Raw genomic sequence first — 17,500 nt, forward strand, 5'->3', positions numbered from 1 at the left:
CTCTCTCTCTCTCTCTCTCTCTCTCTCTCTCTCTCTCTCTCTCTCTCTCTCTCTCTCTCTCTCTCTCTCCCTCTCTCTCTCTCTCTCTCTCTCTCTCTCTCTCTCTCTCTCTCTCTCTCTCTCTCTCTCTCTCTCTCTCTCTCTCTCTCTCTCTCTCTCTCTCTCTCTCTCTCTCTCTCTCTCTCTCTCTCTCTCTCTCTCTCTCTCTCTCTCTCTCTCTCTCTCTCTCTCTCTCTCTCTCTCTCTCTCTCTCTCTCTCTCTCTCTCTCTCTCTCTCTCTCTCTCTCTCTCTCTCTCTCTCTCTCTCTCTCTCTCTCTCTCTCTCTCTCTCTCTCCCTCTCTCTCTCTCTCTCTCTCTCTCTCTCTCTCTCTCTCTCTCTCTCTCTCTCTCTCTCTCTCTCTCTCTCTCTCTCTCTCTCTCTCTCTCTCTCTCTCTCTCTCTCTCTCTCTCTCTCTCTCTCTCTCTCTCTCTCTCTCTCTCTCTCTCTCTCTCTCTCTCCCTCTCTCTCTCTCTCTCTCCCTCTCTCTCTCTCTCTCTCTCTCTCTCTCTCTCTCTCTCTCTCTCTCTCTCTCTCTCTCTCTCTCTCTCTCTCTCTCTCTCTCTCTCTCTCTCTCTCTCTCTCTCTCTCTCTCTCTCTCTCTCTCTCTCTCTATCTCTCTCTCTCTTCTCTCTCTCTCTCTCTCTCTCTCTCTCTCTCTCTCTCTCTCTCTCTCTCTCTCTCTCTCTCTCTCTCTCTCTCTCTCTCTCTCTCTCTCTCTCTGTCCCTCTCTCTCTCTCTCTCTCTCTCTCTCTCTCTCTCTCTCTCTCTCTCTCTCTCTCTCTCTCTCTCTCTCTCTCTCTCTCTCTCTCTCTCTCTCTCTCTCTCTCTCTCTCTCTCTCTCTCCCTCTCTCTCTCTCTCTCTCTCTCTCTCTCTCTCTCTCTCTCTCTCTCTCCCTCTCTCTCTCTCATTGAATGGGTTTCATCCACTCGCCGAGTTCTCGCAATTATGCAACCTGGAATTTGCATTTTGATTCATGAAGTAAATGAAGATATTCTATTGAAATTATTTCTCGTCCCAGCCACCGTGTACATAAGTAGGTCGACAGATAAGCAGGTAGATAGATAGATGGATAGATAGTTTGATAAGCAAAGAGGGAGAGAGAGAGAGAGTGAGTAAGAGAGAGAGAGTGTGTGTGTGTGAGTAAGAGTGAGAGAGAAAGAGAAAGAGGCAGAGACAGACAGAGAGAGAGAGAGAGACTAGAGAGTGTGAGTAAGAGTGAGAGAGAGAGAAAGAGAAAGAGGCAGAGAGACAGACAGACAGACAGAGAGAGAGAGAGAAAGAGAGAAAGGGATTGAGAAACTGAATCATACCTTCCCACCAACGAGTGAACAGAGGCTCATCCACAGTCTAGTCGCAACCAAAGTGAGAGAGAGAGAGAGAGACAGACAGACAGACAGAGACAGAAATAGAGAATGAGAGAGAGAGAGAAGAAGACAGACGGAGACAGAGAGAAAAAGTCAGACGGAGACAGAGACAGACAGAGAGAGGAGAAAGAGAGATAGAGAAAGAGATTGAGGGATTGAATCATACCTTCCCACCAGCCACCGGACTAGAGGCTCATCTTCATCTCCGGCGTTTCTGCTGCCTGATGTCTGATGTCTCTTGTCCCGCGGAGGCGCTGGCACACAGATTATATCAGAGGGAACTTCAGCGCGTAAGCCAAGGAGATCACGGGATGGAAGGGTGAAATAGAGTCGGCGAATTTATCTCTTTGTTTGTGTCTGGCTTATCGTCGGGATGAGGTCGATGTTGTTTCTTAATTGTGGGGTTTAATTTCACGCGTGAGGATTTTTTTTTTTTTTTTTTTTTTTAAGTAGGTTTATTTGTTTACTATTAGGTGTATCGCATTGTAAAAAAAAGAATGAAAAAAGAAAACTAAATACATTATGTCTTATTAGTATTATGGTCAAGAGGCTCAGTAATAGCTTAAGAGAGCAAGCAGACCAAAAAGTAAACAAAACTAACCAAGACCGTTTCTTTTAAGATTAATTTTCTCGCTCCATATCCACCTCCGCCTCTTCCTCCTCTCTCCTCCTCACTTTTTACTACTCATCAGCGCCTCAAAGAAATATATATATATATACAATAATCCATCTTTCGGCTGAGACAACAGACTCTCTGAAGTATTCAAGGAAACGTTTCGCTGCGAAGTTTCAAGACGCTTTTCTCCAACTTTCGCCGACTTTCAAGAACTTACCTGACATTTGGAGGGTTTCGGAAGACACCGTGAGGGCACTCTGAGGACACACTAAGGAGCTCTGTCTTCAGCTGCTTTAGAGCAACAGTTGGCAAAGGATTCTTGCGAGATGAAGCTGTAATGGATTGAACGTTTTAGGTGATACACCAAAAAGGAAAACTATTTTCATAAAAAAAAAAAAAAACATTTTTTACGAGCACTTGGTTGTCAACTGGAAATGCAGTTCAGTGGAATGGAATCATAAAGAAAATATTATAATTTTTTTCATTCAAAAAGTAGATGACTAAGAATAGTACAGTCTCTTTTGTTTCACAGTTCTTTTTCATCATTTTGTTTGTTTCTTTTTTGTCACTATAGTAGTATCTAAGACGATGTTGTTAGTGATATAGTTACAGTGTTATTATCATCGTCATCATCATTATCATCACCACACCATCATCATCGTCGGAGGAGGAACTGGGTAATTAGTCCAACTTGAACATCCACTCTAAGAGGAAGACGCGGCTCAACGGGTATACTAAATGGGTTTCTTCTTCGGAGTAGGCCTTTCGAGGAGGAGCTAGTCCTACTCAAACGGCCACTCCAAGAGGCATACACAGCTCCACAAGTGTCCTATATCGTCTCCATCTACCCCCCCCCCCCTCCCCAGACGCCCCGGTGGTGGTCCTGCGCCTGGGCCGAGCGCTGGACCCGCGACGCATCAAGGAGGACGACGACGTGTACTTCGAGTGCGACGTGGAGGCCAACCCGCCCTTCCACCGCGTCGACTGGTTCCACAACGTGAGTCACGGGGCGGGGCGGGGGGCCTTCTGAGTCTTCTCCTTCGTCTTCTTCTTCGTCTTCTTCTTCGTCTTCTTCGTCTTCGTCTTCGTCTTCTTCGTCTTCGTCTTCGTTTCTTTTTCGTCTTCTTCTTTGTCTTCTTCTTCGTCTTATTCTATGTCTTCTTCTCTGTTGTTTTTCTTTCTCTTTCTCTTTCTTATGGCTCTTTCCATTTTTTCTCTCCCTTCTCTTTCCCCATTTTCATTTTTTTCTTTCTCTTTTACTCTCTATCTCTCTATTTCTCTCTCTCTCTCTCTCTCTCTCTCTCTCTCTCTCTCTCTCTCTCTCTCTCTCTCTCTCTCTCTCTCTCTCTCTCTCTCTCTCTCTCCCTTCTCTCTCTCCCTCTCCCTCTCTCTCTCTCTCTCTCCTTCTGTCTCTCTCTCTCTCTCTCTCTCTCACCCTTTCCCTCTCCCTTTCCCTCTCCCTCCCCCTCCTATATCCCCTCTCCCTCTCTCTAACTCTCTCTCTCTCTTTCTCTTTCATTTTTGATACGCATCCTAAGTCTACGATTTCCTTTTAAGAGATTAGTACCAGCGAACTGTGTCCTCTCTTTCCCTTGGTCACAGATGTAGCTTTTCCTGCCTGGTGTACTTCCCTCCTTCTGCCGAGTAACTGGATATCAAAAGGAAGATTTCAAGGAAGGAAGATTTCAACTATTTTGTCTGTGTATTTTGATAGGTGTATGTAGATAGGAAGATGGGTAGATAGATTGATAGATGGATAGTGCGGATTATGATGGATATATTTATTTAGTATAGAGATAGATAGAAATATGGATACTGGGATGGGTGAGTGGATGAATAGAGAGATAGATACATAGATAGAGAGATAGATGGATCGATAGATAAATGGTTGGACTGACAAATAGATAGAGAGAGAGATAGATAGAGAGATAAATAGATAGAGAGATAGAGAGATCGATAGATAAATTAATGGATTAACAAATAGATAGATAGATAAGTGGATCGACATATAGATAGACAGATAGATTAGATAGACAGAGAGATAGATAGTTGTTCATTTGAGTCCCAGCGTGTGCCTGGCCTTCCCTCAGGGCGCCCAGCTGGAGAACGACCCGACGGCGGGGCTGCTGGTGAACGGCTTGTCCCTGGTCCTTCGAGGTGTCCGTCGGCAGCGCTCCGGGTCGTACAGGTGCCAGGCCGCCAACGCAGAGGCGACGACCTCAAGTGACACTGTCTACTTGACCGTAAAACGTAAGTAGTTTGGAACGGTATGTGTCGAGGCTTCTATGTGTTTGTGTTTGAGTATACTGGAGGGGGCAGTGTGTTTGCTCTCTGTAGGCATGAATGCGTAGATAATGTGATTCATATGTGTGTGTGTGTGTGTGTGTGTGTGTGTGTGTGTGTGTGAGTGGGTGTGTGTGTGTGTGTGTGTTTGTGTGTGTGTGTGTGTGTGTATCTGTGTGTGTGTGTATGTGTGTTAATTCACTGAGTTGCCAATGTTGGGCATTTGCCTCGGCTTCCGTCTTATATATCCCATTAATTCATCTTTTTCTATCCATGAGATGAAATCGGAGGATTTAGCTCTTGCAAGTGCTAAGAAAAGGGTTAAGTGGGAGATGCAGATATTTCAGCAATTTGCGAAGTTGCCTTTGCTGGATAATTCGCTCACTAATTTGCATATCTGAGGAAAGAAAAGCAGTTATTAATTTATTTGCAGAAGTACTTACTAAATGATATATGTGTCTAGTGGTATAAATTAAGTGTGTGTGTGTGTGTGTGTGTGTGTGTTAGTGTGCGTGTTTGTGTGTACGTGTGAGTGTATGTGGATGTGTGTGTGTGTGTGTAGGTGTATATGTGAGTGTGTGTGGGTATGTGTGTAGGTGTGGATGTGAGTGTGTGTGTGTGTGTGGATGCGAGTGTGTGTAGGTGTGGATGTGTGTTTGTGTGTGTGAGGATGTGTAAACGTGGATGTAAGTGTATGCGTCTGTGTGTGTGGGTGTGGACATGAGTGTGTGCGTGTGGATATGCATGTGCGTGTGTGTATGTGCATATATTTCTCTACCTCATTCACCCGACTCGTCTTCATCAACTATTGTAAGAAATAAGAAAAAGACTCGAATTCAAGAACAAAGATGAATATCTCCTTACCGAAATGAGAAAGGATGTAAAGAATAACTAAAAGAAAAGAGTAAAAAAAAAAGACTAAAAGATAATTGAAGAGAGAAAGAAGAAGAATTAGAAAATAGATGATGATAAAAGGTATAAAAGAAAGTCCTTTAAAGAGTTTCTTCTCTCGTTTTCCCTTTCCCCTTTCTCTCTCTCCTCCTCGTATCAATTCATTCCTTTGGTTTATCACTGATTCTCCCTTCCCTCTTCTTCTCCTTCTTCTTCTTCCCCTACTCCCCCTTGGTTTCATTTTGTTCTTATCTTTCCCTATTTCTTTCAATTCTTCATCCGTTAATCTTATCATCTGTCTTAATCCCCAACCCCCTGCCCTTCTTCCGGGTCCCTTGGGCAATTAACTCTCTCTCTCTCTCTCTCTCTTTCTTTCTTTCTCTCTCTCTCTCTCTCTCTCTCTCTCTCTCTCTCTCTCTCTCTCCCTCCCTCTCTCTCTCCCTCTCTCTCTCTCTCTCTCTCCCTCTCTCTCTCTCTTCTTCCTCCTTCATCGCCAATTTTCCTTTTTCTCTTCCTCCTCCTTCTCTTCCCCCCTGTTTTCGTCATCCACTTCACTTCCCTTCTTCAACCACTTTATGCTTCTTCCTTTTCTCTGTTTTCTCCTGTCTGATTCTCCACCACCTCTCTCACCTCCCACTCCTCCTCCACCTCTTCCTCTTTCCCCTCCTCTTCCTCTTCCTCTTTCTCCTCCTCCTCCTTTTCCTCTTTCTTTTCCTCCTTTTCCTTCTCCTCCTCCTCCTCCTCCTTTTCCTCCTTCTCTTCTTCCTTATTCTCCTCCTCCTCCTCCTCCTCCTCTAACTCCTCCTCCTTTAACTCCTCCTCCTCCTCCTTCTCCTTCTCCTCATCCTCCTACTCTCCCTTCTCCTTCTCTTCCTCCTCCTCCTCCTCTTCCTTTTCCTTCTCCTCCCTACCCTCCTCCTCCTCCTCCTCTTCCTTCTCTTCCTCCTCCTCCCCCTCCTCCCTCCTCCTCCTCCCTTCCCTCCTCCCCCTCATTCTCCTTTCCCTCCCTTTCCCTCCTCCTTTCTCCCTCTCTCCTCACCCGGCACTTATCCTCTCTTATCTCTTATTCCTTCCTACGCGCTTCAAACGAGATAAAATCCAGATCACATTAAGTGAAGAAAAAAATGCGAAGAGAGAGAGAGAAAGAGAGGCGCGTGAGCCAGAATGCATTAATATCAATTTCTGAAGCTTCAGATGTCTTCGTCTGGCCTTGTGGGCTTTTGTCTCTGCATGTGCAAGTTTGTTTGTTTGTTTGTGGTTATTCAGTTTTTTTTTATTATTATTATCATTATTATTATTATTATCATTATTATTATCATTATTATTATTATTATTATTATTATTAGTCTTTTTTATATGTCCTCTTCTCGTCTTTTTAGTTTTTTATATATTTTCTCTTGTTCTTTTCTTTTCTTTTATATTTCCTCTTTTCTTCTTTCTTTTTTTATATTTCATCTTTTCTTTTTCGTTTTTTTTCTCTTGTTCGTCTTGTCATCATTATTCTATATTTTCTTCTGCTTTTTTCTTTTTAATCTTCTGTTACATATTTCCTCTTCTTCTTTTTCTTTTTTAGATTTCCTCTTGTTCTTCTTATCATTATCATTCTATTTCTTCTCTTTCTTCTTCTTCTTCTTCATCTTCATCATCTTTTTCACCATCTTTATCGTTCGTTCTCTACCAGTTACAACTCTTGTGAAAAGATAACTGAAGTTCACCATTCTACGCATTTAAATCTGTTTCTGAAAAGAACTGTTGACCTTATCGTGTTTCCTCAGACAGGAAGCAAATCAACAGGAAAAGAAAGCCGTGGAATAAAAGGGAGATAGAAGGGAATGGACAAAAGCGATCGTAAATTCAGTTCGTTTGGTCGTAGGGAAAAACCCGTGGCTTGTTAGGTCGAGGGGGGAGGGGGCTTGGTAGGTCGGGGGACGGGCTTGTTAGCTTGGGGGGAGGGGCTTCATAGGTCGGGGGGACGGGGGCTTGTTAGCTTGGGGGGGAGGAGCTTGTTAGGTCAGGGAGGAGCTTGCTAGGTCGGCGGGGATAAGGTTGTTAGATCGAGGGTGGCAGGGACTTGTTAGGTCGGGGGGGAGGGGCTTGTTAGGCCTTAGGGGAGGGGCTTGTTAGGTCATGGGGGAAGGGCTTGTTAGGTTTAAGAGAGGAGCTTGTTAGGTCATGGGGGGGGGGGAGGGAGCTTGTTAGGTCAGGGGAGGAGCTTGCTAGGTCGGCGGGGATAAGGGTGTTAGATCGAGGGTGGCAGGGACTTGTTAGAGGTCGGGGGGAGGGCTTGTTAGGCCTTGGGGGGAGGGGCTTGTTAGGTTTAAGGGAAGGGCTTGTTAGGTTTAAGAGAGGAGCTTGTTAGGTCAGGGGGAGGGGCGTGTTAGGCCGGGGGAGGGGGGGGCTTGTTTGGTCGAGGGATATTATCTTTAATAATAATAATGATGCTAGAAATGAAAATAATAATAATAATAAAAATTATAACAAAAATATTGATAACAATGATAATAATAATGATAGTAATGATAATGCCGATAGTATCAATAGTAAAGGTTATAACAATGATAATGATAAGAGTAATAATGTAAAAAAAAAAAATACGAAATTGTAAGGAATGTACCAACGCTATTACAATATGTAAAAGTGATAATGTTCACGACAATGAAGAGGAGCGAAATGAACAACAGCTGGTAAAGTTATTTGTTCTGCATATTTAATCACAGTGCTGATTGTAGACAGTTCCTAAATTGCAAAGTTGGAGTTTTATTAGTTAGTCAGGTTTGCCGTTGCATTGTTAACTACCTGCACGTCGAGTGTCGAAATTACTGTATCAAACGAATATTAGCATTTTACTGTATTTAAATATTCATGTGCATACGTATATATATATATATATATATATATATATATATATATATATATATATATATATATATATATATATATATATATATATATATACATATATATATATACAGTACGCATAGTATGTATACACACATGTATATAGATACACGCACACACACATACACACACACACACACACACACACACACACAAACACACACACAAACACACACACACACACACACACACACACACACACACACATACACACACACACACACACGCACACACACACACACACACACACACACACACACACACACACACACACACACATATATATATATATATATATATATATACATATATATACATATATATACATATATATATATATACAAACACACACACACGCTCATCCAAACAAACAAATACACGCAAACAAACACACACAATGTTCCTCGAGTAACTCAAATGTGGCGGGTGGATCCCGTAGAGTTTCACGCCGTATATTCATTTTGTCTTTTACCGGTTTTATCTCAGTCCTGCATTTACTGCCACCCACATTTGTCCGCTGGGAGCTTAAGCTTCTGCGAGTGAGAACTCCCACCTGCATATTTCACGCATACAAAAGGGAAAAAGAGAGTATATGTTGCTTGTTCTCTCCCTTGCAATCTTTTTGCCCTCTTACCGTGAAAAGTATGTTCTGATAACACGCTGTGCACCACTGCTGGCCCTCATTCATGTTATCTTACTCCTCTCCTCGGTTTGCTTTGCCTATTATCACGCACTCACCGTCCGCAGACTGCAACAAGTAGTGTCTAAACTAACCGGACATGATGTGTTACCTAGCCAGCGAAAAGATAACGCTGGGTATAGCACGGGCCTCATTCTGCTCATAGTGCGGGCTGGCTTTCAGAGGTAAAATTTCGCTAGTTCCTGATGTCATACTCGGTGGGAGATTAATTACAGTCGATGAAATTAAGATCTAAACCGTTATCCCGGTATTATTATCCATTGTAATCGATAATTGTGAAACGGAATTTGCTTATCATACTGGGGAATCATAGTATTTGAACACCAAAAGCGATTTGTGACTAATATATGAAACCTTTTGAGTATTTTCTTTTTCTTTTTGATCAATATTATCGTGATCTTTATATGAATCGTGGCCTGGCTGGCATTACTGTAAAAGTTCATCATCAACATCAACAGAACTTCCCAGTCGCAATAAAAAAAAAAGGAGCGATGAATTATGACTCGATTTCTCATCTCGAAAGGTCGTGGTCTATTATTTTTCTTTCTGTGGCGGCGGTTCACTTCATCGTCGGACACACGCCACTGTTTGGTGCTTGATTCTTCTACGTTAGAGATTTTTATAGGTACCTTGCCAAGATTATTTTACTTCAATGGAATTACAGCATTATCACCATCAACACATAGTAGAAGTAGAGAGTGTGAAAATTAATAATTAATTAAGATAATTAAGGTAGACACAAAATTACACAAATGGGAGTGAGCCTCACCCGAGCCAACCCAAGCGCCTCTCCTCCCGCCGCCACAGACCGCCCCGTGTGTGCCGGCGCCGCGCATCCCCGGACCCAGGGGGCGCCCTTGGGGTCGCTCTCCACTGTCCGCTGCATGGTCGAGGCCGAGCCCTTCCGAGGCTTGACGTGGGCGTGGAGGAGGACGCTGGCGGACGGCAGCGAGGTGGCCATTCCCGAGGACGACATTCGGAGCGAAGGCCGGACGTCCCTCGTGCTGCTCACGCCCCGGACGCCCGAGGACTACGGCCAGCTGCTCTGTCTGGCCGCCAACGAGGTCGGGCAGCAGCGGCAGGCGTGCGTGGTGACCCTCGTGCCCGCGGGGCCTCCGGACACGCCCTCCAACTGCACCGCCGCCCCTGTCAGCCTCGAGGCCCCAGCAGGCAGCGCTGCGCTCGCCGTCAGCTGCCTGGAGGGCTTCGACGGCGGCCTCCCGCAGAGCTTCCTGCTGGAGACGTGGCAGGAGGGAGTCCTCGTCGCCAATATTTCTAGGTCAGTCATTGTGTGTGCGTTTGTGCCCGTGGTTTCTTTTGTGTTTGTGCTTGGGTGTGTATGGATACACACATACACATATATGTATGTATGTGTGTGAATATGAGTGAGTGTTTGTGTGTGTGTGTGTGTGTGTGTATCTAAATCACAACGTCTACTTTTCGTTAAACATTTTACCTGCATAGACGTGAATACTAGACCTTGCTTTATAGGGAAATGAACACACATAACCCATGTAAACACGCGTATGCTATCAAACTTGCCATAATTTGAGTGCTCCTGAAAAAAAAAAAAAAAAAAAAAAAAACATTCCAGAGCCCACACACCCACCCATATGCCACATCAGCCTCTATTGATGAGCGCCATAAAACCTCATAAAGCCTCATAAAGCCTCATGATGCCCCTACGTACACCAACCCTCCTTGCTGCGATCTAGTTTCCATTTTCGTCTCAGTCTACTAACCACCACAACACATGCCGTTTCAGGTGCAGGATCATAATAAAATAGATGTACTTTTATATGTCTTTTCTTCTTCTTCTTCTTCTTCTTCTTCTTCTTCCAGCAAACGGGAAAGAACTAAGAATCTACAAGGAAGGGCAAAAGGGGGGTGGGGGGAGGGGGCTGAGGTTCCGACAATCTGGTTGTTTTTTGGGATTATATCATGCAAACTAATGCACTTTATTGTATAGTCTAAGAATATGGTTATGTTTTTTTTCTCACCTCAGTAAAACTACTATCATTTTTATTAATCACTTTCTACCTATTTCGGAAGAAGATACTTGATTTCAGTAGTTTGTCAGGACACATATTTTGATTTTTTTTTTTTTTTTTCTATCTGATATCTGCTTGAGAGTTGAATCTTTGTTGAAACTTTTTATTAGGTTTGATAGAAAGGGCTTGATTCTGAGGTGTGAATCCGCCTCAGAATACTTCGTTATCATTGGTCTACGATTTTATGGCATTTTAAAAATATTTAGCATTACCTTTCGAAGTGTAGAATATAAGGAGCGACCTATCTTGTTGATCAGATATAGATATCTTACATTCCAGGCGGTGGGAAATACATGAATAAAGTATTATCTAATGACCTTTACCGATTATTCCTTATGCACTCACTACCAGTCGGTTCTTGTCTCGCCTATTGTACTAAAAGTATATGTTAAAATATCGTAAAGAGTCCAGTGATAACGCATTTGATAGCTTTGAAGATGCGAACGTGTTCTAGAAAATTGCCAGAAAGATTTTTGAATTCTTGGTTTTAGATGTGACCGGTGTGATGATTTTTTTTCTTTCTTTCTTTCTTTCTTTATTTTACGTCTTTCTAAGTAGTTTTCATACATATTCTTTTCTTTTCCTTTCTTTCTTTCTTTATTTACTTTTATTTTTATTTTTTCTACTTTCTTTCTTTCTTTTTTATGATCCACCATCAAACTAAAGTTACTCTGTTAGAGAGCAATTTGAATAATGACATTTCCATTTTGAATCTGTCATGAAGTAAGTCTTCGTCAAACTTGCTGTTGCTGCCCAGAAATCAATACCGATTTCCGTGATCTGGTCCGTGTTATTTCAGACATGTTCACGGGGTTTCTGCCACAGGACACGGTGTATTTTTGGAACCTAATACTTTCATAAACATGTACTAGTATTTGGTCTTCTCCGCACTCTCTCTCTGCGCCTGTGATTCCCTGTGTCTTTGGCTGAATTTCGTTAAATCTAATTCGTAGAAATGTAAAATGATATGGAATTATGTGAAGAAATAAAGTGAGAGATTGATGATTATCAGGACAGGAAAGTAATTCAAAATCTTTTCAGCATCTCTTTGAATAATTCTTAAGATCAGAATTATTTATGATGGGATAATTACAGTTGAGAAATTATTATAAGAAAATTTGAATTTATGATTGCTCTTTTGTTTTTGAATAATGAAAGTCATAAAATCTAAATACGCGAATAATCATTAATAGAAGGTTAAGAACAAAGTATATCTTTCAAGAATACTTAGAGAGAATAATAAGATTTATAACTTTGCTAGACCTCAGTATTTAAATATTCTTTGAGAAATAATAAAACTTTAAGCTTTGGCTAATTCTTTATCTTTAAATATAGTTCTTTACTTTACGCTTTTGACAAATATCTTAATCCTGAAATACAGTTCTAGAAATTAGAAAAAAATACAATCAAATACAGAATGAAAAGAAAATGAACGCTACAGTTCAACAATTCATCTATAACCTAAAGGAATATCAAGAACACATGTTCACTTCCTCGGATATGGTGTCAGCAGATGAAATAACACTCTGTTCATGATGTTCATCTGTTCTGAACACCCACGAAGCGAGATAGAAGTCGGCACTCTGGAACCAACCGACCGTGGCTTAGACGAATATTGCTATTATTATTTTTCTTGTTATCAATATTGGTAGAAGTACCAATATTATCCTAATATCATTGTTGTTGTTAATATCATAATCATTATTAGTATTATCATCATTTTTGTTATTGTTATTGTTATTATTATCATTATCATGGTGTTATTAGTATCATCATCATTGTTATTATTATTATCACTATTTTCATTATTATTGTCATTATCATTTATATTATTCATGATCACCACAATGATTATTATACTCATTATTACTTTTATCACTATCATCATCATCATGACTTTGTTGTTAATATTGTTGTAACTATTGTTGCTTTATTATCATTATTATCACCATCAATGTTTATTGTAAATAATTTTTTTATCCTTATTGTTATCACCATTACTACTGTTATTATTATTATTATCATTATTATTGTTATTATTACCATTATTATTATTAATACCATTATTATTATTGATATTATTATCATTATTATCATTATTACTACTAGTAGTAGTAGTAGTAGTAGTAGTAGTATCATTATTATTTTCAGTATTATTAGTATGAATATTATTATCGTTATCATTATAATTATTATCATTATCATTATCACTATTATCATTATCATTACTATTATTATCATTACTATTATTATTATTGTTATCATTAATATTATCATTATTATTATTATTATTATTATTATTATTATTATTATTATTATTATCATTAATATTATTATCATTATTATTATTATTATTATTATTATTATTATTATTATTATTATTATTATTATTATTGTATTGTAGCATCTGAGTCCTAAAACACGCCCTTCCAAGAGCATTTCCTCGCCACTCATTTCCCGTCTCCCGCCCCCCCCACCATCTTTTACTTTTATTGTTACAATTAATTAATTTATTTTTTTTTACTTTGGATATTTTTCATCTTTTCTTCTGACCATTTAACATATGTTTTAACCTCGAAGATTTAGTCTGATATATATATTTTTTTTTTAATACGAAAGATAGGTCATGACGTGGTTTATGACGTCATCAACGCTATAACGCCAAAAACGGCCCGAAATTTACTTCAGTCTGGACTAGACACCCTGTGTATCACTAACCCCCCCTCCCCCTGTGTAAAGTCCCCCAAAACAAAGAGAAGTTAAGTTCTGTGTAAGTTTGTTTTTCTAAGCAGCTGGACTTGATTCTTTTTTGCTTAAGTGATGGTTTATGGTTTATGGTTTATATACTCAACTTATAATTCTACAAGTATCATCTTCATTAAATTTTCTATTAAAGTAATCAAGAAAGTGATGAGGGATCTTTCGAACTTCATTCTTTGTTAAGTTTTCACAAGAAGGCTCATAACGAGAGGGATTCTAATCAAGGTTTTCATATTTAAAAAAAAAAAAACACCTTCGCTTACTCATTTTCGTTCTCTGATCATAATAAAGGAACTCTAGTTTATATATAAAAAAGGAAAGAAAAAACATAGACTGCACGTCAAGGAGTTAATGATTATGCCTTTTTTTTTCTTTTTTTTTTTTTTCTTTTTTTTGCCTAGATGCTTCATGGTACCATTACACGACATATATCCACCAATGTATATGCATTAAGAGCCACAGAGTATAGAACACCTCATGTTATCATATCATCATTATTTTGATCATTATTAACATTATAATTATTATTATTATATTATTATTATATTATTATATTATTATTTTATTATTATATTATTATATAATTATTATAATTATTATTGTTAGTAGAAGTAGTAGCATCATTATCATAACTGTTATTATCTTTAATGTTGTTGTTGTTAAAAGTAGTATCATTTATGTCAGTATTGATATCATGATCATTATTATTATCATTATTAATGTCATTATTATTATCACCATTAAAGTAATTCATATTATTGTCATTATTGTTATTATTATTACTACTTTTATCATCATTGTTGTTGGTGTTGTAATTACTGGTATTATTATCTCCCTCTCTCTCTCTTTCTCTCTCTCACTCTCTCTCTCTCTCTCTCTCTCTCTCTCTCTCTCTCTCTCTCTCCCTCTCTCTCTCTCTCTCTCTCTCTCTCTCTCTCTCTCTCTCTCTCTCTCTCTCTCTCTCTCCCTTTCTGCCTGCAATTCAGTTTGACATTAACCACGATATGAAAATTTCCTATTTTTCTGACCAGCTCCACATATATTGCGAGCTTGGGCAAAGATAGTCTAAAGCCACCACTTCCACTTCCACTTCTAGCTCCACCTCTTCCTCTACCACCTCAGTTACTACATATCGTAGCCAACGAATCGTTATTCTCAGTCAGAGATTTTAGCAACAGATGGCGTTGAAATATTCTAATTGATGTGATAAAGAATGACTTAGATTCCTCCGCTCCTTTTAAGTCTAAAACAGTAAAACGTCCTCATTAACATTGAGATTAATTAATTTAATTAATTAATTAATTAAAACAATAAGAGAGCCATATAAGATAGAAATAATACTCACAAACTTCTCAAGATAGAGAGATCTGACATCACCTTTTAGGATGAATATGTACATATGAAGAGAAATATGAAAATGCACATCCATTGTACGAAAATGAATAATTTCAAAAGTTCAGTGAATGTAGAAACGAATCTGCCGAACAATGATACTGGTTAATGCGCTAGTGCCTAATAAGGAACCTAACACAGACGTTTCCCTAAATTCCATTAATAACAAAGAACACTTTAATGATTTCTTTGCAGAAGTCGGTAGATTCACTTTGGAACAGACAAACATCGACACATATTAACAAAAAATAGATGAAACAAGGTTTATAACAAACATTTTCAGACCGCATGACTCATTGCAATGGAATAAAGTGTTTGAACTTGAATCTGACTCTACCACCACTCTAGACACCACCTCCCCCCCCAACCCTCATAAAATACGCCTCATGAATACGCCTCATAAAACCTCTCCACCACCACCACCACCTCCACCTCCACCACCACCACCTCTGTGATACGCCTCATAAAACCTCTCCACCACCACCACCACCTCCACCTCCACCACCACCACCTCTGTGATACGCCTCATAAAACCTCTCCACCACCACCAACTCCACCTCCACTCCCTCATAAAACCTCTCCACCACCACCTCCACCTCCACCTCCACCTCCACCTCTCCACCACCACCACCTCCACTCCCTTTGTGATACGCCTCATAAAACCTCTCCATCACCACCTCCACCTCCCCCTCCACCACCACCACCTCCACTCCCTTTGTGATACGCCTCCACCTCCATCACCACCTCCACCTCCCCCCCCCAACCCTCCGTGATACGCCTCATAAAACCCTCTCCACCCCCCCCCCCCCACCACCTTCTCCCCCTCCACCTCCACCACCACCACCACCTCCACCTCCATCTCCACCTCCACCTCCACCTCCACTCCCTCCTCCACCTCCATCACCACCTCCACCTCCCCCCACCACCACCACCACCACCACCTCCACTCCCATCACCACCTCCACCTCCATCCCCACCTCCACCTCCCCCCCCCCAACCCACCTCCATCACCACCTCCACCTCCACCTCTCCACCACCACCACCTCCACCACCACCTCCACCTCCACTCCCCCTGCGACACGCCTCATAAAACCTCTCCACCACCTCCACTCCCCCCCCCCCCAACCCTCCGTGATACGCCTCATAAAACCTCTCCACCACTACCACCACCACCACCTCCACCTCCTCCACCTCCACCACGTCCACCTCCACTCCCCTCTGCGATACGCCTCATAGAAGCCCTCCACAACCTCTCCACTCGCAACCATAGCGTGCAGTGGCCGCCTCCTCTATCGTCTTCACACTCCACCAGGCGCTCAGTCACTCGCTTGTCTCCGCCGATATAGCCAGCTTGTTTTTCTTTCTTTTTTTCTTTCTCTCTTTTTTTCTTTTTCTTTTTCTTTTTCTTTCTTTCCTTCTTTCTTCTTTCTTTTTCTTTCTTTTTCTTTTTCTTTTTTCTTTCTTTTTTTCTTTCTGTCTTTCTTTCTTTCTTTCTTTCTTTTTCTTTCTTTCTATCTTTCTTTCTTTCTTTTGTTTTCTCTTTCTTTCTCTCTTTCTTTCTTTCTTAATCTGTTTCTTTCTTTCTATCTTTCTTTCTCTGTTTCTTTCGTTCTTACTTTGTTCCTCCCCTTCTTTTTCTTTTTTTTATTTCTTTTTCTCTTTCTATCTTAATTTCTTTCTCTCTTTCTTTCTCTCTTATTTTTTTACTATATTGATTTTTTCCTAATTTTCAGATGATGACGATAATAATCCTTATGATCTTTGTTATTGCCATTATTACCGTTATTATTTTATTACCAATATTTGTATTTTTATCAGTATATTATTATTTGTATCATTATCAGTCTGTTATTTATACTGCTGTCCTTATATCATCACTTCTATTATCATTACTATTATATTATAATTATCATCATCATAATTACAATCATTGTAGTTGTTTTTGGTATCATTTTCTTATTATTACGATAATGATAATAATACTAACAGTTACACTAATAATAATGATAATAACAATTATAATTATTTTCATAATCATCACCATTATTGTCGTTGTTTTTTATCATGATTATTGTTATCATTACCATTATTATTTCTACTGTTGTTGTTGCTGTTGTTATCAATATTATCATTATTATTATCATTATAACTATTGTTATTATTGTTGTTATTATTATTATTATCATTATTATTGTTATTATCACTGTTTTTGTTATCATCATTATTATTGTTTAATTATCATCATTTTATTTTCTTATTATTTTCATAATCATTATTAGTGACATATTTGTTATTATCCTTACTTATATTTTTCCTGTTATTGTTATAAGTATCCTCATTATAGTTCCTTTTGTAATCATCATTATCATTTTATTACCATTACTATTATTATAATTATCAACATTATTATCATTAGCAGTAGCAATGTCATAATCATTAATATCATTATTATCATTATCAAAATCATCATAATTGTTATCAGCATTATGCTATCATTATTACT

General features: G+C 39.7%; 1 protein-coding gene across 1 annotated transcript in view; it reads left to right on the forward strand.

Annotated features, from left to right (window-relative positions):
- LOC138864475 (neural cell adhesion molecule 2-like) overlaps positions 1–17,500 on the forward strand; it is a 59,586-nt gene that overhangs the window by 30,131 nt on the left and 11,955 nt on the right. Inside the window, exons 7-9 of the mRNA XM_070131607.1 lie at positions 2,889–3,019; positions 4,113–4,272; positions 9,602–10,073. Coding sequence (XP_069987708.1) covers positions 2,889–3,019; positions 4,113–4,272; positions 9,602–10,073 — 763 coding nt within the window. The remainder of the gene's footprint in view (positions 1–2,888; positions 3,020–4,112; positions 4,273–9,601; positions 10,074–17,500) is intronic.

The sequence above is a fragment of the Penaeus vannamei genome, chromosome 16 (genome assembly GCF_042767895.1).
Source record: "Penaeus vannamei isolate JL-2024 chromosome 16, ASM4276789v1, whole genome shotgun sequence".
Taxonomy (NCBI): Eukaryota; Metazoa; Arthropoda; class Malacostraca; order Decapoda; family Penaeidae; genus Penaeus; species Penaeus vannamei.